The following is a 25,662-nucleotide window of genomic DNA, read 5'->3' on the forward strand; positions in this document are numbered from 1 at the left end:
TCAGGTTTCAAGTTAAGTGATACGACAGGTGGGGTGGGTTGTCTTAAAAGAGCTGGCTGAGCAGTCAGACAAAGACTTTTGAAAGATGCAGTCTGATGCCAGTCAGGGTTTTGGGACAGGAGAGAAAAAAATACTTTTCAGAGTTTGACAGACATGTGGAAGCCATAGGCCTCATGAACTTTGAATGCTTGGGCTGAAGCTTGGAGAAAAAGGTGAAAGCTCCATCTGAGAAATATTATTTTTAGCCAGAAATTGTTCTTCAGAAGACAGAACTGTTCTTCAATACTGGTAACAGCCTTTTCCACCTCTTGGAAAAGATGTATGCAACTTTTAAGTATAACTTTCAGGTGAAATATCCTGACTTCTTCATTGAAACTAGAGCTGCCATGTGCAGCATCCTTTTATGGTAGTTACTTAAGAACTTCGTACTTGTTCCTAAACGCAGATCTGATAAATCTTTTTAACTCTTCAGAGCTGTCATATTTTTGGTATCTAGTATTTCAAATTTTAAATAGTCTTAGAAGTACTGACTGAAATAGAGAAAAATACTGGAATAAACCTTTTGTCTACCAAATAAAGTCTCTTATATTTTCGCTCAAAAATTTTGCTCATGTTAGCGTTCTAGCTGAGCTTGTTGCCTTTTTTGCTCATCTTTTGAAATTTAGCATTGAAGTCAGTAATTTGTTTTAAAAGTGGATTTGCAGTCCCAAATCACTAGCCATTTGTTAATAATCTGACCAACAGCCTGCCTTTTTTCTTGTGGAGCATGACTGATGCTGATGTGTCACTTCTCATCTGGCAGGGTACTGTTGTGGTACCCTGCATTAGAAGTGTTAAATGCTATATGCATACTATTTGGCAATGCAAAAATAGGAAATTCACTGGAAGTGCTATTGCTTAGCTGCTTCTTATGTTCCTAGTTTTTCAAAAAAAAAATGCTAGTAAGAGCTATCATATTTAATATACTTAATTAGTATTTCGTGATTCTGTAATACGGTAGAACAAAAAATACAACTCATGCTTGTATATTTTTTCGTATTATTCTTCATACTTATTTGTGAAACACTGTAATTCAGGTAAGCACAATTTTGGTTGTTCTCATGTCTCTCTGCCTCAGATTGCTCTTTCGTGAATCTCAGGATTGGCAAGGAGAGAAATGTCAAGTCAGATGGGAAGGAATTGTGAATTAAATGCAGCAAGACTATCTAAAACTAATTTAAAATGTATAGTCTAAACCAGCTGCATTGCCAGGTAGTTAATTCCACTTTTATAGGGTGATAAGAATGTAAGCAATGCCATGCTGGCCCAGAGCAATGTACCGTCTAGCCCAGTATCCTCCCTCCAACAACCAGAGGTGTTCTTTAGAGCAGCATGTGAGCCTCAGCACTTCCTGGTACTGCTCAGCGCTGTAGTTGTTGCATTAAGGAAGTTAGAGGGTATAGCCCTCCTTATTTCCTTTACTTATCTGTTCATGCATCTTTTGACCATCTGTTTAAATAAACACTTTTTGACCTAACTCTGCTGTCTGCCTCCACAATCTCTTCTAACAGCAAATTCCAGAAGTTCACTACTGCTCTATAAGTACTCTTTTAACCTCTTCTAAACTGATCTCCTGCTGGTTTCAGCATGTTGCCTCTAGATCTAGGACTGAGGATTTAGGGAAAAACAATTCTGCATTCATACTGGCAAAATGGACATCGGGTTCCTAAACTACAGTGTGCAGTGTTCTTGCTGATTACATTTAGGAGTTAGATTTACTGACAAGTTTGCTGGAGGGACAGCAATGCCACATCTATTGAAGTCTTACTATAAGACATATAAGACATATCTCTATTATATTCATTTTGTTTCCCTGTAACGCTGCTTTTTTGAAAGCTGGATAGCCTGAATCTGGTGGTGATGATCCGTTGAGGATAATTTTATAATCGTATGTCAGACTATAGCAGCTTACCACTTAGAGGCTTACAGTTTGTTTCTCATAGACTTACAAAGACTTGGGTTCACTTGGGAACTGTAAGTACTCAGCTCCTATAATGCCTTTTAAATGACAGCATCCATTTGAGCAGGCAGGAATCCTATAATGAGCCAAGAGTGAAAAAACCAAAACTTAAAAAAGCCTGTTGGGCAGATTGCTGACAAGAACTACTTAAACCTCAAAACTTGATTTACTGAATTCTAGGATCTTGGGCTGTTTTAAATTAATTAGCATTTGTTGTTTCTATTGTATTTCTCCTTGACAGGCTGCATGAACATGGTTTAGGCTGCTAATTTTACTTGCAATACTTTTTAAATCAGTAAGGCTAAAGCAAATTGGGAGTGTATGACTTGAGACCAAGGAAGGCTAATTTGTGAAGTTGTTCAGGATATTTCCATTTGTGTGTGGCAACAATAGGACATTACTGTTGGTTGCTTATTTTGAATGCTGTAGCATCAAAACAGAACAAGGAATTCTCGTGCTGGCTTCTCTGAATACTGACGTTAAGCTATAAACGAAAGAATTTGTATAACTAATAGGCATAATAAGTGATACTTACATGGATATGAATGTTTGAGGAAGAAGAAGAGGAGATCTGACTGGAAAGGTGGAAGGTGGTGTTCAGGGAATAAAATTGCTGCAGAATTTTAGAATTTCAAATAATTGTCAAAAGGAGAACTATTAGATCTACTCAGAAGTGAGCTGTTGGATTGACCATGCCCATTATCCCTCTGTGTTTGCTTAGTGTGTTTGCTTACCATTATACCTGTTAAGCCTTCAAATTTTTCCTTACTTCACAACACTGATTGGATTCTGATGTTAAGGAGTTGTCCATAGTTGCAGAGGCAGGAATGAAGAAATCACTCAAGTGCTCTTGTGGGCCCTGATTTTGCCGGCTTTCCTGGAGAAAGCAAAATTGTACGGTGTCTTATTGAAGATGGTTGTTCAGGGAAATGACTGCAGGCATGTGGGTTGCTGGACATCCATGCCTCCAGTGCTACAGCTGGGGCTTTTCAGCTGGTACTGGTGGGCAGCAGCATTGTATCAGTAGCACTTAGAAGTTGGGTTTTAAACTAAGCACGATTTTTCTGTCCTCTGAGGAAAGTGATTTTTCTGAAACCTCCAAAAATGTTTTATTTTAATATGGAAATGTTGTTGAGGTAGCTGCACTTTCTTATTTCTTTTTCCTTACTGACTGGCTTCCCAACTGTCCTAGGTCTCACAAAGCAATACAGTTGAGCGATAAAATGTGTTTCCTCATTAAGTTGATATCTTGTGATGAAAACAATTGCATGGCCTACAGAGAGCACTGCTGAAGCATTTCTTAGTATTTTTTACACTATTTTTTTTCCAGATTTTAAACTTCCTCTGGAAGTTGGGGAGTATTTTTTAGCTGGGAAAATGAAAAAAGGAACCCAGCATAGTTTTAAACAGTTGGAATTAATACCGGTAATGTGAAGAATCATCTGAAAAAGAGACTTAAAGGGCGGTCTAAGAAAAGCCATCAGATATTTGATATTTTAGTGCATTTTGAATCTAACATCATTACCAAATGTAACCTTGATTGGTTGTAGTCATACCTAAAATATCTGTCTGTCACTATTCTCTGCTTCCTGTTTTCAGCAATTTACATATTATTTCTGCAAACTGCTGTTCAGTTGTTTTTCAAACAGAAGTGGCTGCATGTCATTAGTATTACTAAGGCCTCAAGTTTTTCAAGCATGTTGTGACGATTAAGAAATACAAATTCTTGTCTGAGTTGAGAGATTTTATTGAAAACTCTATTTTGTTCTTCTGAAACTGATTAAACTTTCACTGGCTACTGCAGGATGAAATCTGAGAAGCTGTTTTTTGCCCCCCAGAATAACGATTCTGCAGACACTTTTATCACCTCTGCAGCTCTCCTTTACCCATAGGATCATTGGATTAACACAGTTGTCCAGGTGAGTTTCTTATATCACCAATTACATCTGATGCAAGCCTAACTTGGCATATATTTCAAGAACATAGTGTAGTAGTGGCTACCAGATAACTGTAATGTTCATTGATTGCCTTCAGGAGAATTGGAGAGAACATACAGATACAGTTAATTATGAAAAAGTTTCAACTGGAATTGGAAGCTTTCTGATATCAGAGCAGTGAGGTTCCTGCAGAGCCTTCTAGTAGGAATAATATTGCCAAGAAACACTATTGCTTTTAAGATGAAGCGTGATAAAACTTCAGAAAGCAATGCTTCAACACATTGCCTGTTTTTGCAGGGAGATGATTTTTTTGGCTGGGAGATGCCTTCTAGTTCAGTTTTCCAGTTCTGCCACTGACCTGCCAAAACACTTTCAAGTTCACCCTCACTGTATCTATTTTGCTTTCTGGAAGCTCTTCAGAGTGACGTGTTTGAATGTGTGTGGAGAGCCACACTGGTGTCTTGGTCTTGATTGGGCTGCTATTCAGTAATGTAGTAATTATCAAGTGTGGCATTATTTCTTTACCTATGGTGTGTTCTCCTACATCTGAAGTCCATTCTAATTAACTTTATTTGCAAAGGATTTATAATACTTTGTCTGCAGCTGTCTTACTTTCAGCTGTTGCATCTCCTTTTTGAATGAGGTCATCTCCTCAAAGGCTTCTCTTCTCATTGAGCTGGTGTCTGTGACTCAGTCTTTCCATGCCTACTGTACTTCCTTTTCTCAAAGTTGCATTTTATTCTGTATGTAACATCAACTCCTTCATCAGCATTGACTTAACTTGGCTAAATCTAGATTTAATCTTCCATCTAAATTCTTTCTCTCTTCCTTTTTCTCTTGCTTTTGCTCATGTCCAGAACTCAGCTGCCAGGCTGTATGTCTCCCCTTCCCGTTCCTCATGCTTCTAAGCTGAGACTAGGTTTCCCTCTTTCCCTTTCATAAAATTTTAAGAAAGCTCATAAAACTAAATGAAAGAGCCAAAATAATCTGCGTTCACTGGTCTGCGTCAACATATGTGTGTGTGCAATGCAGCCCCCACCATGCTGTCTCAGGAGGGTGGCTGACGGCCTGTGTGATTCCTCCAGCTCTGCTTTTTGTCTGCAGTAGGACAGCAGGACTCTGGTCAGCTGCATAATACTGCAGAGTGCTCCATCAGCATAAGCATGGATTATACAGACACTGTTAAATTTCTGCCATAACGGAAGGGGAAAGCTGCAGAATAGTTAAAAGAGAAAAGTTGGGATTTAGCTCTGAGGAGAGGAGGTGTTAAAACTGGGGACGGTTTTGTGAATGATGAAGGGGTTGTTTATGGAAGAGTATTTCCATGCACAGAGGAAACCTGACAGATGAGGTGCTAGGACATATACTGGCTGGGGACAGGGAAAAGGGGCTAGTGAAAAGTTGGTCTTTCCAGGTTGGCAATTAGTCTGCTGTGAGTTTTCAAAGTGGACTGTGGGATGTAGTAAAATCAGGTAGTTTGGGCATTTGTGACCTCTGTAAAAAATATTGCTATGCCAACTTATGATTTTGAATTAACTTTAAGGTTGGGGGTTTTGGGGATTTTTGGTGGGTTTTTTTTTTTTTTATTGTTGTTGTTGTTGTTTTTTAGGAAAGGAAGTTGTGTTCTTGAATGCTGGTTTTATTTATTTATTTAGTATTTAATTACCTGTTAAATGTGGTTTGTAGCTACACCTGCTATATTAATGCCAATGTTGTACTTGCATAGAGTGAGCATCTATACAAATTTTGTGCAATCTTATCAGTGAAGAGCGAAAATGATAATAAAAATAAACTGATGCAGGAAAATTATGGTTTCAGTGGGAAAGGGAAAATTTGGCGTATGTGAAGTTCTAACTTTAGAATTAGACTTTTGTTTGGCAGTAGGTTGGATTGAATGAGTGAAAATAATAAGTTTTGCTGTCAGCAAATTCTCAGGATCAACCAATTCTGTGATTTGTGGTGTTTCTTACTTTGCTGCAGGTTCGGGTAATTACATCTTAGAATATTGAATTTTCTTCTCTTCTGAAGTCAGTACGTCAGAAAAAAACCCAATCTTTAAAGCTGCAAGCTGAGAGCTTTTTGTGAACAGTGATTACAGCTTTTATTTGTACAGCAGGATAACTTCTCCCTTTGGATTCAGGCATAACGTGCTAGAGTGCCTGATATTTGTGAATACTTCTCTATAGAATATCAGCAGCACTGTGGAAATGATTTACCCAAAGGTTTAAAAATCAGAGGCCAGAAAACATTTTCATCTTTACATTGTTCTAAAAATCCATTTCAATGTCAGAAATGGCCTCCTGCTTGGTATAATAGGTCTTAAAAAGGGAATTAAAATTTATGGAGCATATGCAAATCTTCATGTGGCACAGCTGGTAGGAATAACCTGCGTGAGAGCATCCAGGGAAGTGTTTTATGCTGTGGCCAGGAAACCCAGGGCTTTAGGTACAGCGCAAGAGCAGAGCTGTGTCATTGCTGATCGTACAGACCATTGGTTCATTCAACATTGATTTAATTTGATCTTTTTCAAAAAGTAATTTTCTTTGCTGCTTGCCTAGTTGATTATACTGAGGAAATAAGTGTTACTATTTGTTTCTGGTCTAGGGCCCTGAATGCACACCTATTTCAATACTGTTAGGACAGGGTATCAAAGACACCATCTCTCTGGTACTCTCAGGTGCTGGTGTTGAGGCTGCTGGTTGATCCAACAGCAGTGTTGAGGAGCAGTGGGAGGTAGGCAGTCAGAGAGACCTGGTGGGAAGGTACTGGTATCTAACATGAGTACAGTTCACATTGTTTACCCAGAAGTTTCATCAGGCAGCTCTGTCCTAATAAGTGATAGATCAGCTGTGAGCTCTGTAGTTTATGGGCCATATTTTCTACATTGCGCCTGATGCTGTGCTCCCTTGGTTTGTGGTTAGAGCCTTTACTGGGGACTATGGTGTGACCACTAGTAACAAGACAAGGGGATACACCATTGCTTACTGGGTTTGCTGCCTGCCCATGGGGCATACCACCTCTCTGCTGCTCTCCCTGCACTGCCTAGATGAGGAACTTAACTTAGATTGTTTCACTTAAGCCAACCCTGCTTTTTAGTCATGGTCTTAGCTGCGGTTACTGTACCAACTGTTCACCCTGTTTTTGAAGCACAGACGCCTGACCCACTTCACAGTCAAGTCCTCAACTGCTGCAGTTTAGAGCATATGGTTGAAAGTAAATTGTTGCCAATTTTGGTTTGCTTAAAGACACTGCACCACGAACCATGGCAGTTTAGGAAATGAGTGATGAGCGGTTCAGATGTCCAGGCAGGATCAACAGCTGGGACCAGTATCTTCATCAGCTGTCTCATCCTTGATCATCAAGCGGGTCACTGAGTACCTAAAACTGAGTTATGCGAATACCTCCCAGTGTGCTCACAGTGCACAGAACCAACAGGTCACACCAGCTCTATAGCATTTAAGCATTGGTTCTTCATGTCTTGTATTTTCAGCTATAACTACTTTTTTTTTTTTAATTATTATTTAATAAACCTATGCTGATTTATCATAATTGCATCTGTGATTCTATTTCGAATAGCTTAAACATATATGTTGCAACAGTCTCTTCCCTAAGGACATATTAGTCAGCATGATCTCAGACTGATATGTAGACAATTATTTTTTTTCCAAAGTCGTAAGTCAGTGTAAAAAATGTATGATGTTGCTTTAACAAGGCCCACTGGGATTTGGGATTATTTATCTAAGACCTTATTAAAGACAAAAACTTTTCTATGTTTAGCCATGCAGAGCAAAGCTGCTCTTCAGACAGTCCAGTGCACTTTAAAAATGAAGAACATAGAACTTAAATCATGGGGAGAAGTATGAAGGATCTTTCCTCTGTATCCCTTTACTGCAAAGCCAAAGTTGCTATTAACCACTAATATAAAAAGAAAAATGGAATGACAGCATCTCTTGAATTTTAAGGCCATTTCACTATACTAGGAACCAGCAGTGGAAAACTTTTATCATTGTTAGAAGGAATCTACTTGTGACAGTGAGGAAAAAAAAAAAAGAACATGAAAAAGATCTGCTTCATTCCATAGCAGGAGGATTAATTCTCCTGTACAATTAATCTGATTTCTTAACCTCACTCTTCAGCACCCAAATGTCTATTCTTTCTCTGTGAGGTAATTTTTACTCATATATATCTCTGTTGGGAGCTCGGTTTAGCATCTCCCTACTGCCTTCTCTCGGGAAGCTCTAGAAGGAGAATTAAATGGAATGTATTTCATGAGATACATTATGTTCAATTCCCTCTTGTTTTCTTTCAGTAATTAGGAAATTAAAGTGTTTCTAAGGGCTTGGAAATTAAAAATCTGATATAAAATTAGACCATTTAATTAAAGTATGAAAATTAAACCTAATATTTTAATGAAAAATATATTTTACAAGAGGTCATATTGTGGTTGGTAGAAAGTTTTAAGTTGCACACTTTCAAAGCAACAGAGTTGCTTTAGACATTTTCACTTTTGTAGATCTGAGCAATTTGTGGATCCAGAAGCTTAAATGCATTCTTTGTCTCTCTCAAGAAATTAGCCATTCCTCCTTTTGTGAGAACTGATAATTGATAAATACCTACACTATTTCATGCATTTTTCCTTTGGGTGATTTCCTGCCATTTTCATTTTCAGCATTTGCTGTTTTGAATTAAGCTTTGCTTCTGACTTCCTTTCACCAAATCTCTAAGAGTGCTCCTCTGCCAGCATTTCAGAGATAATATATGATTTCCATTCTGTAGATCATTCAGAGGCACAACTGAAGGATCAGGCACAGCAATGTTGCAGTCTCATGAAACTGAGCTCACCACTTCTGCTGGCATGTCCAGATCCTATTGTATAGGGTATTCCATCGTCAGACTTAAATTCCCACACACCACCAGAAAAATCCGTATCATTGCACAATTGCTGCAATGCCTAAGGGTGTAAGTTACTCTAGCAAAGGTTAATTTTATGTTGCCAGTGTCAGAAGCCTTATTTGGAACTGTAACTGGGAAAATATACTTCCTCTTCTTTGCAAAAGTCCCTGTTCATCAAGGCTTTCTGACAACTAGCTCTGAAAAGCTGTTCAGTGAGGTTGCTCTGAAAAAGTTTACATTCACTGGCAGTCTATAAAGGACAGTCTGCAGGTAAGCGGCCTGCACCATCCCAAAAAAGCATTGAAGAAAAAACACAAGCCTGAATGTGGCTGGGGCTGGTATTCCCATTTTTACAAGCAGTGACACTGAATATTGTATGAGAGAATGCAGACGCATAGATGTCCTAAATGACTGATGAAGCTACAGGTGCTGACCTTTAAGCAGGATGTGCATGTATTTTTACACTGTGTAGATACAACAGGAATATGTAATCTCTTCCATGCCCCAGATAATAATTAGGTTTTGTTTCAATAAGTAATGGGAGTATTGTCTTGGACTATCATTGTGTTCACTTTGCATGCTATAGAATGATTTAGCCAGTGTATAAAATTCTGCTTTTTTGGATGCAGATTGGGTGAAATAGTGTTCAAATCTCATGAAGCTCCAAGCCATTATCTTTCATCTCTGGAATTGTTTGGGGTTTTTTTCTAAGATTTGAGATTTTTGACAATGATGGATATTGAAATTGGGCACACATGACAATTGCTGCTACTCTGTAGATATTTTAATAATATTTACCAATTTGGAAATCATCTGGTAGCAGTTCTGGGCAAGTAAACCAAGTATTTTTGGATTGACTTCAGTAATGTCTTGGTGAGCAAAGGAGGACTTCAAACAGATGAAACTGGAAAACAAGTCAATCACAGTTGAAACTAGGAGCTGAAATAAAATAATTCTTGTACTTGCATTGTGATGCTTAGAATTATTATAAAAGGTTGAGAATGGTAAGTATAGATGTTGTCCTTAAATCTTGGGCATTGGATACTAGTTTCTTTTGAAATAGATATACTAATAAAATTCCTTGCTGAGGTGGTGCAGCTTGGTTCACTGCCCCTTTTTTCATTAGGAGGTGTTCTACTCCTCCTTGAAAGCTAAGTTGTCTTTACTGTCTCTAGCTTTAAACTTTTGAATAATTTGCTCATCTGAGAATTGGCTGGGCGAACTGAAGTGAATTAAATGCAATTTCAAATGACATAGGTCTTCTCATTCTTAAGCATCTGACCTTCAGTGAGTCTGGGCAGCCTGCTCATGGGGTTTTGGAACCTTTTGTACTGAAGTAGTTCAGAAATTTAACTTTGTATTTCATGTGCCTTGCCACTGTTTTGAATGATGAATTTGGGCTTTTTGATTGCTTGTTGATCAACCTTTCACATTTTACATGGTGCTAAGTAATTCTCAGATACTGAACATAGTATTTGTACATAGGGAAACTTTCTGTTGAGGTAAAATGCCCTCGTATTTGTGATTAGATACTTGACACCGCATGTTTTATGTTCTGCAATTTAACATCTCATTATGATGATTTTTAAATTAAGGTTATAATTTCATGAAGAGTTTTAAAGGCTCCTCAAGAGAGTAGTGCTATTGATAGCACCTGTGAATTCAAAACTTAAGACATGCCAATATTGATAAATACATATTCCTCTTGAGTCTTCAAATGTTTTCTCCAGTGTTTTCATTGGAGTTTGCAACCTGTGGGAGGGAAAGGAGGGAGGAAAGAGTCTGTAAAATCATTCCTGTATGAGAATTTGGTGGAAGTGTCGCCCAGGAGAAAGCACAATTTCTGTAAACCAGGTGGCTGTATAGAGGAGAACGTCCTTGTTAATGCTCCTGATGAGAAAAAAATATAGGTTGAAAACAATTACAAGAAGACGCTGCTGAGGAAGGTGTCAGGTCCACCAGACGTCCGTATCCTACGAGCAGATGGAAACGCTTCCTCAAAATTACATTAATCTTTCAAGGGGAGCTATCTGGAATTACTTTGCATTTATTGTCGGGTAACCGTATTGATGTCACCAGTAGCTGTGAAGGAGCTTTTACATAGTACTTTGTTTTCCTACAGCCCTGCTGTGCACTTCTACCGTTCACAAAAGAAGGGTTACTAAAGGAGGCTTACTCCTGTTTGCCAGGGCAGTGGCCCTTATTTTTCTGCATACCTGAAGTGTTGGAAGGTTTAGAAGAAGATAAAAAGTAACCTCAGAATTGGAGTCCTTGCTTGATACATGCTGGGAAGGGAGGCTTTTTAGGTCATTGGTGCTGCTGCTCACATTTGTTATTCCCTGTAAGTAAGATGACACTTGTCAGGCTTTTAGCAATAGGTCAATAGCACGCTGCTCTGTCCCCTCTGCACCTAACCCAAGCACAGTAGTCTACAGTTATTGCTATACATTAGGGAAATTATGAGCCATCTGTTCTAATTTAGAGTAAGATGTATCCAGGAAGGAATCAAGATGTGCTAAAGGTGAAGAAAAGTATTTTAAGGAGCAGGCAAAGCTATTCCTTCTTTCTGAGCTGTAGGCATATCCAAGAAAACTGCAGTCTAGAGTCATAGTAGAACTATTGCTAGTCTAGATGGTGATGACCATCAGCAGTACTATCATGGCTCCACTATGGTGAATTATCAGCAGTGATCTGGCTACAGCAGTTTCGTCTTTATTGTTTTCACAAAAATTATGTGACTTCTTTCCACCTGGGATGCTGTAAGACATTCAAAACCTGCCGCTTAAAGCCTTAACACAACCATTAAAATGAAGAAGTACATTCTAAAGCTTTGACCATGCAGTTTTTATGAGATTAATTTGCTTCTACTTTTAGTGGGACCACGTTGCTATGCTGCTGAGAAGTCTGCAATTACATTGTACTTTGGATCTGTGCCAGTGATTCTGCATGGCGTGAATGTTCAAGAGCAGTCACAGCAAACTTTAGGCAATACCCAGCAAGAGCTAAGCTCCTGTGCTTTTCTTGGTTTTGTAGGAGAACTTCTAAATTAACATGTGAGTTCTGCTCGTCACCCATCTAGGCAAAAATGATGTGGGGAATTTTAAAAAAGTACTTTCAAGGAAATACATTGTGAATCTGTTGAATTCTGTCTGCCATGTTTTCTTCCTGTTATGTCTAGATATGTTTAAGCATCACAAGCCCAGCAGGAGCTGTTTTCTCTATGAGCTTGTATTCCTCGGTCAGATGTTCTAAAGCATAGCTTCATTGTAACTGAAGAAATTTGCTGCAGTTTTCTGCTTTTACAGCTTCAGCTTTTTTAGAAACTCTTCATCTTGTAGATGAATAGGTTGCCCAGATAAGTTGTGGATTCCCCAACGCTGGAAATGTTCAAGGCCAGGTTGGATGGGGCTTTGAGCAACCTCGTCTAGTGCCAGGTGTCCCTGCCCATGGCAGGGGGTTGGAACTAGATGATCTTTAAGGTCCTTTCCAACCCAGACCATTCTATGATTCTGTGATTCTATGAATCTATAAATCTTCGAATCTATGATTCTATAAATGAAGAAAATTTCTTCCCATAGGAGTTACTATTATGAGATAGGCACTGCTAGTAGGGCATATCCTTGGAAGTATCTGGCAGACTTGGGATTTGATATGCAAGGTCAGTTCCTGCAAAATTAGAATTCCTTTCTCTTCATTCTATGATGAGCCTATTTTTGCTTACCTGGTGCTGAAATGAAATAAAGGTAATAATGTCGTAGTTATACTACTGACCATCTGTGTATGGTTTGATTACTGTCAGGAATTTTAAATTTAGTACATTTGGAAGTGTTCATGGTCCCACGCATATAGGTGTCCCGTTGAATGTAAGTCTGCTTTAGACATTGTTGCTTGATTTAGCTTTTCATACATTCATTTTAAATATTATGAATCTTCAACATAAATGTTGCAGAATAGATGAACACCTAATCCTTCCCTGTGATGTTTAAGCTTTATTTCAGTGATTCTTGCAGCTGAAATTCTGTTTCATCTTCTGCAGAGATGTACTTCTGCACAGTTGGTGCTGTTTTACAGTGAAATAAAAGTATTTTATGGGTGATACAGGTTGCAACTTAAAATTAATGCTTTTGAAATTGCATAGCAGCCAGCTGGAGGAGGGAAGGCAATATAGAAAAGCAGTAGGTGAACACCCAAAAATTTTTAGTCTGGAGAAGTATGTTGAGCATTACTTTGAAATTACTTGCTCCAAGGCAAAGTCACTCCTGGATGGGATTAAAATCTGAAGATTTATTTCCATGCAAAAGTTGCATTATGTTGAGATAGCTTTCTGTGCTTCAGAGGGATAATCTACTTATAAACAACTTTGCCTGTCTTGGCACAATGTACTAACAGGTTTTGGTTTTCTGTTTTTGCCCTTTACCACTTTCCAGTGTTGGGTTCTGGGCCCCTTGTTACAAGAGGGGTACTGAGTTGCTGGAGAAGGTCCAGGGCAACAAAGCTGGTGAAGGGCCTGGAGTGCAAGTCTTATGGGGAACGGCTGAGGGAACTGGGGTTGTTTAGTCTGGAGAAGAGAAGGCTCTGGGAGGACCTTATCTCTCTCTACAACTACCTGAAGGGAGGATGAAGAGTGGCTGGTCTCTTTTCCCAAGTAATATGTAGATAGGACAAGGGGTAACAGCCTCAAGCTGCACTAGGGGTGCTTTAGACTGGGTATTAGGAAAAATTTCTTCACCAAAAGGGTTTCGAAGCATAGGAAAAGGCTTCCCAGGGAAGTGGTAGAATCACCATCCCTGGAAGCATTCAAAAACCATGTAGATGAGGCCCTTAGTGACATGGTTTAGTGGTGGACTTGGCAGTCCTCGGTAATGGTTGGACTTGATCTTAAAGGTCTTTTCCAATCTAATTGATTCTATGATTTTGTGATGATGTGGGCTATACGCAGGCTTTATCTGTGCTAATAGCATTTTTTAATAACTGTCCCAAAACCAATGTAGTTACATTTAAGTTAATATAGTGCAATTGAGTGTAATGAAAGTCTTGGTTGGAAGCAAAAGAAAGAGAATTTGGCTTGTACTTGTATTGGTTGAGATAAACAGCCTTAAATACTATAGACTTCCCTTAAATAGTTTAGAATGATCAAAGCATGTCAAGAAGTAGTAAAATAATTTAAAATACTTAAATAAAATCAAGGTAGTTTATATTCCTGTGCATTTGTCTAATGCAAACAAGATCATTTAATCTGCTGTCTTTTAATGTACCTTTTATCATGAGTTGATTAATCTATGCTACATATTGGAGTTAGAAATAAGAAAACTACATGTGGAGTATCTATTTTAAATCACAAAAGCATTCATTGGAGAAATTAGCATAATTTCACTTTAAAGGACCTTTGAAATATTACAAGAACATTTGATACTTCTTATGTTAGCCCTTCTGAAAAACGTTATGGTAATGAGCAGACAATACTCTAGTGAGGTTAAATTTGAGTTTACTTTGTAAGCCTTTTTTATTGGTATTAAATAACTTGTCCTTTTCAAATGGTGACACATTGAAAGTTCAAGAAGGACTTGCATTTTGTAGGATAAGGTATTTTAAACCTGCTGAATTGGTTTTGTAGTGGATTTCCAGATAACTTTTTGACCAGACTCCAAAAGTGCATAGTTTTTCCATTCAAAATATGCATTAGTCAGAAAAAAGACAGAAGACTCATAATAATGGTTGTGTGTTTGTGTATGCAACTAGTATATCTATTTTTAATAATTTATAGAAATATGCACAATTGTATAATATGATCAATTTATATATATATTTTATATATATGTTATATTAAAGTATATGTACTATATATAAGATGTAACTTTATTATAAGGATTATATATCAGCAACTTTCTTATAAGAATGCTTTATAGGAGAGAATATTTAAGACTACTTGAAAGTGTGGAAATTTGGTTAAATAAGCCTTCATCCTGTCTCTATAGTGATGCAGTGAAAAAAATTACGTTTAAATCTTAGAGATGGAGTTTCTGATGCTGGCCGATGTAGTGCATTGCAATAAATCTAAAAAAGCACCTCCTCATGTGGGTCCCTGGATCACTGCTCTCTTGTCTTCTTAGTTTCCTTGCTATGTTCCACTTCTCTTGCTCATTTCCTTGCAAGGACACCAGTGGGTTAAATTTCCATTCTTCACTTTTTTGTCTCCTGCAAGAGATTTAGTACCTGTTGATTTGGGATACCATGGAACTAGTAAAGATCCCAGGGAAGATTTGCTTAAAAACTGCACTTCACATTCTCAGGTATTGAGGATGAATAATGAACAGCGTTAGAACAAGACTGCACATGTTTGTTTTAGGAGGGCAGCAGTGATTCTGTAAAGAAAGTGTTTTTTCCAAAGGAAGTTGCTGTAGGCTGTGGAAGCACTGCACTTCTTAGTGTTCCATATTATTTAAATTTTGGCAAGAGTTCAGTAGCTAATGAGCATGCATTGATTTTTATGTCATTTTTAGATCACTGCAAGGATAATTAAAAGTATAAATAACTTAGCCTTCCAGTATATTAAGTATATAGACAAATCATCAACCATAATTTAGAATTGTTTTTAGAGTAAATCATTTTTACAAATAGTTATTTAATTTAGCAGGTTTGTCCTTTGGCTCAGTAAAGTCATCTGTCATTTATGTCAGAGCTGTAGCTTGTGGAAAGGGCAGCTTTAACAACATTCAGTGAACTCTGAGAGTTAGGGCTGAGCTTCTGTTGGCCTTTGTGTCAGGTTCTTCAGCACAGCCTTGATTGAGCAAAATACTGAAGCCATAGCTAACACAGTAATCTCTTTTAAGGGCTTCACAGTATTTGGAGCCCTGAATGTGGAGCGCATTTACCTAAGTTGTAACTAAGCATGTCAAGTTAATCTAGTGCCTTGGTAGCAGTACTGAGTAGTGCTCTGAGTAAGAGCTTTTTTTCATTTTCCAGTTTTGATCTCTGCAGACTACACTAGGTTAATGTATTTATAGAAATAGCCTTGTAGACCAGAGGTGGTGATGGGGGTGTTCTGGAAAGGAAAAAAGGGCTTACCCATTCCTCTTCAAACACAGACTTACTTTGTCTGTTGCTGACACAGTTGCATTTTGAAGTGAATCTCATGCATGGTGGAAGGTGATTACAGCTGATAAATGGCCTTGGCACTGATGGAAATGGCTTCTTTTGAAAGAAATGCAATCTAGTGAGGTCTGGTCCAGTTTTTCAAAGCCTTGAGAGAATCTTTGTAATTTTTTCCTGATTTTGAAATACAAAGATTTCTCTTGCTTCACTGACATGCTGTGAATATTGTGTTTTTCAGAAATTGGGACATTATGGGTGGGTACCATGACCTGATGAATGACTGTGTTTGTTTGCTAGTACTTACATCAAGTAATTATGAAGTAAATGTATTTCATGATTTTGGTGTCTTAAACCTTGCTTTTAAGGACAATTTTCAAACGTCACTCTGACTTATGTAGGCATTTTAGCAGTTCATTTGGATCAATTCCATAATGAGCAGTGGGTAAATGCCATTCTCTGATGTATACTGGATCAGATGTGCTTATCTGAAAACATTGTGATCAATTACTTCTGCTGGAGGAGTAATTGTCTTATCCTTAGTCTTATCTGAGTAGTTGTTTTCAAGTTTTGCTCATCTCTGCTTTCAGAATTAATTGGTTGAATTTCAGATAACATTTGCTAATTTCTTTTTTTTTTTAATAGAAATCCAAATTTCCCTGGATTTCCCATTATTATCAGCTTTGAAAATACCGCTTCATTTTTTAAAACATCTTTCACATATTAATGTAAGAATTTTACTTACTGATTATGGGAACGTGACAATCATATCATGCTCAATTTGTCCTTTGAACAACCTGTTCCATAGAGAAAGCATTGAAAAGGACAAAGGGGAAGATAGTCTTGGCCTTTCATCTTTATTTCTTACTTGTTTTGAATGCTCCCTTCTGACAGTTTAGCACATTGCACATAGTTATTTCGTATCACATCTAGCAGAGTAACCAAGTATCTTCCCCCTTGAGTAGAATTTTACTCTGTTCACTTTCTGTACTACTTTAATTCAGTTCTGAAATGTACACCAGAAATACATTAAGCAGCTTGATTAGCATTCATCATATGTGGTTCTGTCTTTCTCAAAATGGAAAGTTATATGAAAGTTTTAATTATATCTTTTAATCTTCTGTCTGTTTATTGTCTTTTCATGGCTGAGACTGCTGTATATCTTGTAGATGGAACGGAAGGGGTTTGTTTGAGGTGTCACTTTAATCTGCAGAGGCTACATCTCAAGTTTGGTTAACACTGGGAAAAGCTCTGACTCTTGCTGTTACTGGGGATCAGTTCCATTATCACCAACCCTTCTTCTTGCCCCAAAACTTAAGAGGTTTTCTCTTCCAGTTGTCGTGAACCCACGTAATTGAGTAGAAGCATCAAGTCTTTCAATTGGGCTTGCTCATAAGAGAGTATGGTAAATTGCGAAGAACATGTTTACTTTGCTTATAGTAATTGGTTTTGCTAGATAGAAATGTCATATTATTGAGTTTATGCTAATATTGTGCTAGGTACACATCACTTGATGTTTATGCTGATATTGTCACTAGGTAAACATCTGTTGCTGAGCTCTATCGGCAGCTTTTCTCAATGTAGTCACTAATGTGGATTTCTCCTCACTACTTGGACATTGATTCTCAGGAAAACATGAAACTTCTTAAGAAAATTTGGTTGAAATAGGCTAAGAGGTTTAAAAGTTCTGGGAACGGGAGGGGGGTAAAGAAAAGAGGGAGAAAATGGGAAGGATGGAGTGACAGACAGGATGCTTAGAATGATTTGAGTTTTCCTGTTGGTGAGATCACTGGAAGGCAAAACTAGATGGTGGTGATTTACAGAGGTGGATTTAATATGCTGTGAAAAAACTCGCTCTGACATGTCCTTTTCCTAACTGAGAGCATACTCCTACTTTGGACCATTTTACTGAGTATATTTTACTACATCTTACTGTTTTAATGCCTGGTTTCTAAAGCTGACTCACATCTTCCTCAAACACTGTCAAGGTCAGTATGTAGTGATGAAATTTTAACTGTCTTAAAGTCAGTCTGAAGTAGATGCAGTCTTATGCCCTGCTGTGACTTACGGAACCTGTGTAGAATTAATGAATTTTATTTGATGCTGAGGGTCATAATTTTTTTGTCAGACTAAGAAGTCCGGAATCTCAAGGTTTCTTTGCAGGGTAGAAAAGTTGAATGTTTGCAGAAGGAAGAACATAAAATAGCATTATTTCTCTTGTTAACCTCAACTCCCTCCAGGTAATCCGTCTTATCCTCCATCTTACTCCTTTCAGCCAGCATGGCAAGTTGTGCTGTGCTCTCTGGGAATTATGCTGACTCCTACCTTTACTCACAAAAGGAGCAGGCTTGGCCCAGCCTGTTTTCTCTCAAGGGAAGGTTAGAAGCACTAGTTCATTGCTGAGTAAAGGTATTAAGGAGCAGGGGAGGAGAGCAAATGCATTCAAAGTCCTGTTTGCATCCAAAGTTATCAAGTGCACATCTGAGTCCTGCTGTTTTTTTACGTGTCTTCTTACTCAACCCTCCCAAAAACTCCTGACAATTTGTCCTATTTTAGTATCAAATTGGATCTTTCTTTTTTTAAGATCAGGAGAGCAAAAAGCATTTATTTTCATGGCTGAGGAACTCTCAGCCAGCTCAGGCTGCTGGCATTTGGGATTGGTCTGGGAGGAAGCACTGAGCTGATGGACTAAGTTGTCCTCCATGGGTGCTCACTCTCCTAAGGAGCACTATCAGCCAGTCAGGCTCTTTCAGTAAACAGAAAGCAGATAGTCTTCTCACCTGCACTGGAGTTTAGACAACTCTGCTTATGCAAAAAAATTTTGTGATACTAAGGTGAAAAAACAGGGGTGTGTGTGTGTTTTGTTTTGCCTTTTTTTTAAGCATAGACATTTTTCTCCTTCCTCTACAATGAAGATTATGGAAAAATACTCGCAAGAGTAATAGGGATAAATAAGAACAAAGAGAAATAATCTAATAAAGCAGTGACGTCCCACAATCACTTGTGTTAAATGCTGTGAAATGACAAGTCGTAAAGACTAATTCCTAACATGAGTGTTCCTGGAGCAGTAAGTGCTAGGACACACATGGTTTGTTTGTAATAAGAGAATACACTGGAATTGTTTCAGGAAATACTAATAACTAAGCCATTAATAAACAAGAATTACAATATAATTAGATGTCTTTATGCAGACAGTCTTTCCCCCAAATAAACAAACAGACACACACACAAAAAAAAAAAAGCCTTTGTGCAGTCTCAGGGCTGGAAGAGTTGGACTTCAAAATGAGCGGGCAGCTCCAAAAAATCCTCAAGTCAAAACACAAGAATAGATTCAGGGTACTGAAATAATTTGTGATGTTTTGAATATTGCTTGGAGTTCTGAAAAGTTTCTTTACAGAGAGGGTGTTAGTCTGTGAAAACACCTCCCCAAGACCCAGAATCTTAGGATGTCACCTCCAGTCTCCAAAGTCTATAGCTGTGTTTGAAGGTGCCTGCGCAGTGCTTTGTTTAGACTTGCTGATTTCTGAAAAATGGAAAGCCTCAATTTTGCTAGCTTCACCTCAGTTTGCCTGTATCACCAGACAAGATTGTAAAAAATGTAGAACAAAGACCTAGTAAGGAACATATAAAAGTAAGTTTCTAATTACATGTGTAAATGAAGTTACCAAGTGACACTGAAATATAAACTCAATTCTGGATTACAATTAACAAGACTCCTTGGTTACTGGCTGCTCAGTGCTCATCATTTAGAGCTAGATGTTCCTCCAGAAGCATTCACAGAATCTCGCGACCAGCGAGGGCTGTTTCTCCTGGACTTGGCCACTTGCATAGTCTTTTAAAAGAATCCTGTTTCCTTTCAATACAGACAAAGTTTTTGGGGCTTAACTGGGCTCTTGTACCTTTCAATAGTGAAAATACTCCATATGTCTTCTAAACTGCTCACCTTTCTATCTTAGCAGACAGGGGTTTTTTGTGCTAGCTTTAAACTGATTTTCCAGATGTGTCTAGTGCAGTAGAAGTGTCCAGTGACATACTACATTTTATGAAGGCTGTTAATGTGTGGCAGGTTTTGCCCTCTGTCCTTTGGTATGGTCTCAGTCATGTGTGGAGACCCTAAATGGTGCACTGACATTAGAAGTACCAGAGGGTGCCTAACCCAGACTGCTTTTCTCCATCTTACCATGTACAGTTTAGACCCCCTTATGTCAAAGTGACCCACACACTTGGGTGAGGGTTGAGAAAAGACAGGGTACATTTGGTAATTGAGAAGTGATATAATTATCTTTGATTTTGGTTGTGGATAAAAAATTAAGAATGAGAGAAAGCACTCCTTGTTTTAGGGAGATTGAAGTCGCTCTGACCTTGTGTGAATTATGGGTCTTGCTTCTGTATATTGAAGCAGAAATGGATTCTTACATACCCATAGATAAATGAGGGAGGAAGAAAAAAAATGTAAAGATTAGGAAAAAACAGTTAAAATTCAAGAGGCCAAATGCAGGTAACGAAGTGAAAATACACCCATTCTTTGAAGAAAGATGCGTAAATAATACATCTTCTAGAATATGCCAAGAAGTTACTATGAAGAGTTAATAATGGAAACAGACGTACAAAACCTGTGTATGCAAGCCTATATCTAAGTAGAACTTTATAGAGAATCGGTAGTTTTGCAAAACTTGAGAGAATGAGAACCATCCAGAAGGACACAGATACTGTGAAGAGAACATTTGTTCAGTTTTCACCGTGCTGAATGTTAGAGCGATGCCTGCTCTTGTGGGTGCTTAATAAAAAATGCATCTATTTCTAGATAGGACATTAAAACAAGCTGATATCTTCACAAGCAGCAGTTAAGTCAGATAAATATATTTCCAGAAGAGCTGGAGGAATTTGAAAGTGAAAGCTGATGCTAAAATTATTTATGGAAATTGTGAAGTCTTGGACATGGAAGGCAAGCACTGTCATCTAAAGTGATGCTCTCAGATCTGCTGAGAATAATCGGCTTGTACTGGAGTATCTGATATTAGCTGCTCAGATAAAATTATTAAACTATCTGGATCACTGATCAGTCTGACAGTTTGTGCATTAAGGAAGAAACAAGCCTGAACAATAGGAAATGGAACGTTCTTGTGGTCTGAATTAATCTTGTTTAACTAATCTTGTTTTTCAGCATGTGGTAGCAGGAACAGTTTATAGAAATGTGCTTTCAGAATGTTGTTTTTATGACTAGCTCCAGAAATATTAATTCTCTTTATTTGTCTAAAGCAGAAAGCTGCATAAAATGAACTGGGATTGAGTTTTTGCTTGGTACAGGCTGTTAGTAAGGTTCCAGTGAGAGCATCATAAACATCCATTTTGAAAATCACACCTGACCTTCTGTCTTTTCAGAAGTGAAAAGACATTTTTCTTTCTAGAAACAAAATTAAAACTGGAGGCATTATGTTCTATGTAGAATATATGTAAAAGCAGTATATGATGGGAAATTGCTAGTGGTAGATGAAATTTGGTTCAGACATAATCAAACTCTGAATTAGAAGTATTGCTCTAATGCCTGCTGGGTTTTCCTTTCGCATTTTATATCTTTTTCTAAGATTGGTGCTACGGATAAGGTATTCCAAATGCACCTTGTATTTCTGGTAAAACACACCTATCTGTGACTTTCACAGGGAAAATGTGAAGAGAATCTTTTATCACACTACTATCACACATTGTAATATTTATTTGAAACTTGGGTTTTAGACATATTTTAAGATAATGAAAAAGTTGGTTTTGTTTTTGTTTTTTAACTTTATAGGCTTGCTGATGCATGGGAAAATGATATTGGAGTTCATCCTTTAAAGTTTCCATCAGAAACGTGTTTGGAATTATTGCTAATACTGGGTTTGAGTACCACCTCTCTGCCACCTTCACTTCGATGCATGAACTCTTTTCAGGTAAGGAACAGCTGCTATTCCGGTATAAAGGTGTTACTTCTAGGAAAAGAGAGAGCCCTGGGGCCCATAAACCCTTTCAGAATAAAGGTTTATCTTCTGTAGTTGCATTAGTCTCCATTATGTTAAATATAGCAATGGAGAACTTCTTGTAAAGCTCAGTTTCTTTCAATTGTATTAAATGTAGACCAAGGCAGGAAATGTCATTGGATTTTTAAACAGTGAATCACTGTTTAAATTAAATTAGATGTTTAAAGAAATTTCATCAAACTTAGGCTGGAGTAGATAGAATCATTATACAAAATCTTGTTGGCTTAAAAAAAGAATAAAATCCTCAGCTAAAAATAAAGATTTCCTGTGCTGAAATCCTGTAAAATTAGGAGTGAAGCTTTCACAGTTTTGTCTAGTGTTCCTCTGTGTGTTACTGCTGAAGTTCTCAGCAGTCAGAAAATTTCTCCCAAGAAGACATTGTTGCACGCATGTTGAATTGTGATTTGTGTTTATCATGTGTCTGAAGACATACGATTTTTACAAATGAAATAGACATCTCAATTCATGATGATATGATAAAACAACTAACCTTTTTATGGTGCTTCTGTCTTCCCGTGTAGTTACATAGTCCATCAGTTGTGTATTGATCTATATCTAAATCTGTTGAGCAGTATGCATACCTTAATCTGTGTTTGTTTTGACGGCTACAGAAGAATCATCATCTTAATGGGACTGAGTGTCCTAAACAGTTTATAGCATGAAATCTGTTAGCTTCTATTTGTCCATACTCCCAGTTAAGACACATATAATTAGTGTCCCTGAGGTATCTTTACTGAAAAATAATCTTATTGTAGAATTTTGGAGCCAGAAAGAATATGGTCATAAACCAAAATCAAGTAATTGATTTTAATAGAGTTACCTTGATGTACAACTGCTGAAAAGATGCCAAGATGTTACGAAATAAGTATGGACCTCCGTTGTCTGCTGCCTTTGCATCTTGTGAGTTTAGAAACAGGGAATCTGTGTATGGTGAACTCTTGGCAGCAGCCATTGGTCATTTTGACATGATATTTTAATGCCCAAGGTCAGAATTGTTACTGGGTTGTACGTTCAGAAGCCATAAAATTGAAGAATCACTTGGTTGCTGGCAGAGAGATTGCAAAAATTACAGGTTTCAAGGATTGACCAGTGCTAGTTGTCAACCTTTCCTGTTAAGAAGTGAGCATTTTGGTTGTTTAATCCAGGAGAGTGTACTCCTTGTTCATTATATTGCCAGTTATCTATAGTAAAGTTTTCTCTTCTTTACCCACCATAGGTTAAAAAGGAGTTTCTTCTTGTACGCTGAGGCTGTATGTCCTGTCTTGTTTCTGTTCATACTCAGTCCCAGCTTATACAATAAGCCTTTCCTTTGATTTGTATATTTGGGTAGAGATAGGAAATGATAAATGACTGTCAACTGCTCACATATGAATTGGTAAACTGAGGAATGGTTTTACCTCAGAGTACACAAAACACCAGGCTTTTCTTTTTCCTTGTCATTCTCTCCATGATTGTGCTGGATTGCCCCTGGGTCATTTTAGCTTCATGAGCCTGTCTCTGGAAATGAGCCGTTGCCATAGAGGCTCACCATGCATGTCCTGGAAGCAAGTCAGGGGTAGGGTTGTGTCATCTGTGGGGTGGGAAGTCGCCATGCATCCCCTGGAGACCCTCTAACATGGCCTTTCAACTCAAACTTCGGTAGAACAGCTGAAAGGAAATGTCACAGTGCTTTGCTGAACTGAAATACTGTATGGAATGGCTCCCAACACTGGCCTGTGCAGATCTTAGTTTGCCTGCCTGTATGGCAAAGTAGGTGACGTGACAATGTCCACTCCTGGCTGTGAACATGTTTTCAGGCTAAAGATACTACATTTTGAGCTGATTCCCAGTGTCTCTGCTTTCATAGCAACACAGAAGGCAAAAATTCATCGCTTCTGAAAAGCACAAGTTCTGAAGCCCACTCTGCTAAGAGAATGTTATATTTTGCCAAGTGGGAGGAAAGGAAAATGGCTGTTTTGATAAACTTCTGGCTCCAGCTCTCACTCTCCTTGCCAGGCAGTCAATATCACAAAATGTTTGTCCTGGAGGGCAAACTGTCCAGGAAAATATTGTTTTATTTATTTTCATCCTTACAAGCCTTGTTTGGATCTCAGCGTGTGAATTCATGAAGCAGCAACAAAGTTTGCCCAGGCTTTTCACTGATGCTTTACAATGATCTGTCAGCCTTATCAGTTTGTTGTTTGGTTTTTTTCTCTGGCTTATTTCTTTGTACTCATGTTCACTTTCTATACAGCAAATATTAGAATTACATGTCCTAGTTTTTCTGTATTTTTCTTAGAAAAGGTTGTCAAGGTCTATGGAGAGCCTGAATAATGATTTTAAATTGTGCTGTTGCCTGAGCATAAGATCGCTCTGGATGCAAAATAGTGAAGATTGTGAGTCAAACAGAGAATAATAAAAGGCCATTAATTGAAAACTGGTATTTCATGTGTCTTAATGGAGTAATGGCAAAATGACAAAAACTGGTTTTATTTTGTGGTAGACCTAGATCTGGCAGTAGTCTAGAAAAAAATTAAAACATTTTAATTTTATATTACGATAATGCTTGTATTTGAACTGAAAACAATTGCAGCGTTTCCCATTATCCACATGTGGCAGTCTTGTCCAACAGGAGGCCAGGCTCTCAAAGCTGAATGCTGGCATCTGAATGCCAGGGGAATTAGAAGGAAAATGACCCCAGAAAGTGCAGAGTTTTCTCGTTTTGTAAGTGTTTCCACTGTTGTACATATGGTGTCGAGCTAAATGGACGACTAGATTCCACTGACACTTTTCTTCGTGTTTTGATACAGTATTTGAAAATGCATCTAACCGGCAGCTGTATATGTACTGATCTAAAAATTAAATTTAACTCCTGATATCATATCAGTATAACTCTAAAAATTCCAATTATTTTTAATTAGGTAGCCAAAAATTATCCTGCCACACCCGAGTGTTTTTTGAGACTGTATTTACCCTCTCTACCTATTATATTACAATATTGCAGATTTGACAAGCCAAAGTTTTAGTTGGTATATATATGGACTGGATGATGTTTAGGTTGTAAACAGCACACGAAGGAAATGTGCTTAGTTGCTAATCATCTCTGTAATAAACTCTGTTCTGCTTTGTGGTCTAAAAGTGCTCTCTGGGAGTAGCTTAGCAGACTCTGTATCTGTGCCGAGATATAAATTACATTTTATTTTCCAATGGTGTGCTACTGCTTAGTAACATAATATTCGAAATCACTTTTCAATTCCGTTTTGACCCTGTGAAGATCTTTCAGTGTGATTTATGTTCCTGGAGGAGCCTGGAAGAGAGGAGGAGCAGCAGGCTGTATTACATGGCTTTGCTGAGTTGAAGGTGCTCACTGCAGCTAGCCTTTAAGCTTCCCAGACTGCTGATCCTTGCTACTAGATTGTCTTTGGCTCATCTCTCATTTTATGTGTGCAGTTACACAAGATGTCGTTCTGGTGTACTGTAAAGCGTTAAATCTCAGGAAGCCTGAGCCTGGAAACTCTGAGGGACCAAAGTGGAAAGACTAATTCTGGCTGGTTGATGGCTGCCCCTGGATTTGCTGGAGAACATGGATTTGCAGCCCTGATTTGCACCTTCCCAGGCTTGTGATCCTTCACCCTCACGGAGGGTGTCTCAGATCAAGGGAATAGGATTGACTGAGGCACTTGGTATTTATCTTGTACCAATGGAGAAAGCTGTAAGAAGGGAAAGAGGAATTCACTACTAGAAAAGATTA

At 38.1% G+C, this 25,662-nt stretch overlaps 1 protein-coding gene across 4 annotated transcripts in view; it reads left to right on the plus strand.

Annotated features, from left to right (window-relative positions):
• Positions 1-25,662, plus strand: part of UBE3D (ubiquitin protein ligase E3D) — an 84,783-nt gene that overhangs the window by 29,921 nt on the left and 29,200 nt on the right. For all 4 annotated transcript variants that reach the window (XR_003991799.1, XM_030489259.1, XM_030489260.1 and 1 more), the window contains exon 9: positions 21,707-21,845. Coding sequence is in view for 3 of the 4 variants with exons in the window: in XM_030489259.1 (XP_030345119.1) it covers positions 21,707-21,845 (139 nt within the window). In the remaining variant the exon portion in view is untranslated. The remainder of the gene's footprint in view (positions 1-21,706; positions 21,846-25,662) is intronic.

Source organism: Strigops habroptila, chromosome 6 (genome assembly GCF_004027225.2).
Source record: "Strigops habroptila isolate Jane chromosome 6, bStrHab1.2.pri, whole genome shotgun sequence".
Taxonomy (NCBI): Eukaryota; Metazoa; Chordata; class Aves; order Psittaciformes; family Psittacidae; genus Strigops; species Strigops habroptila.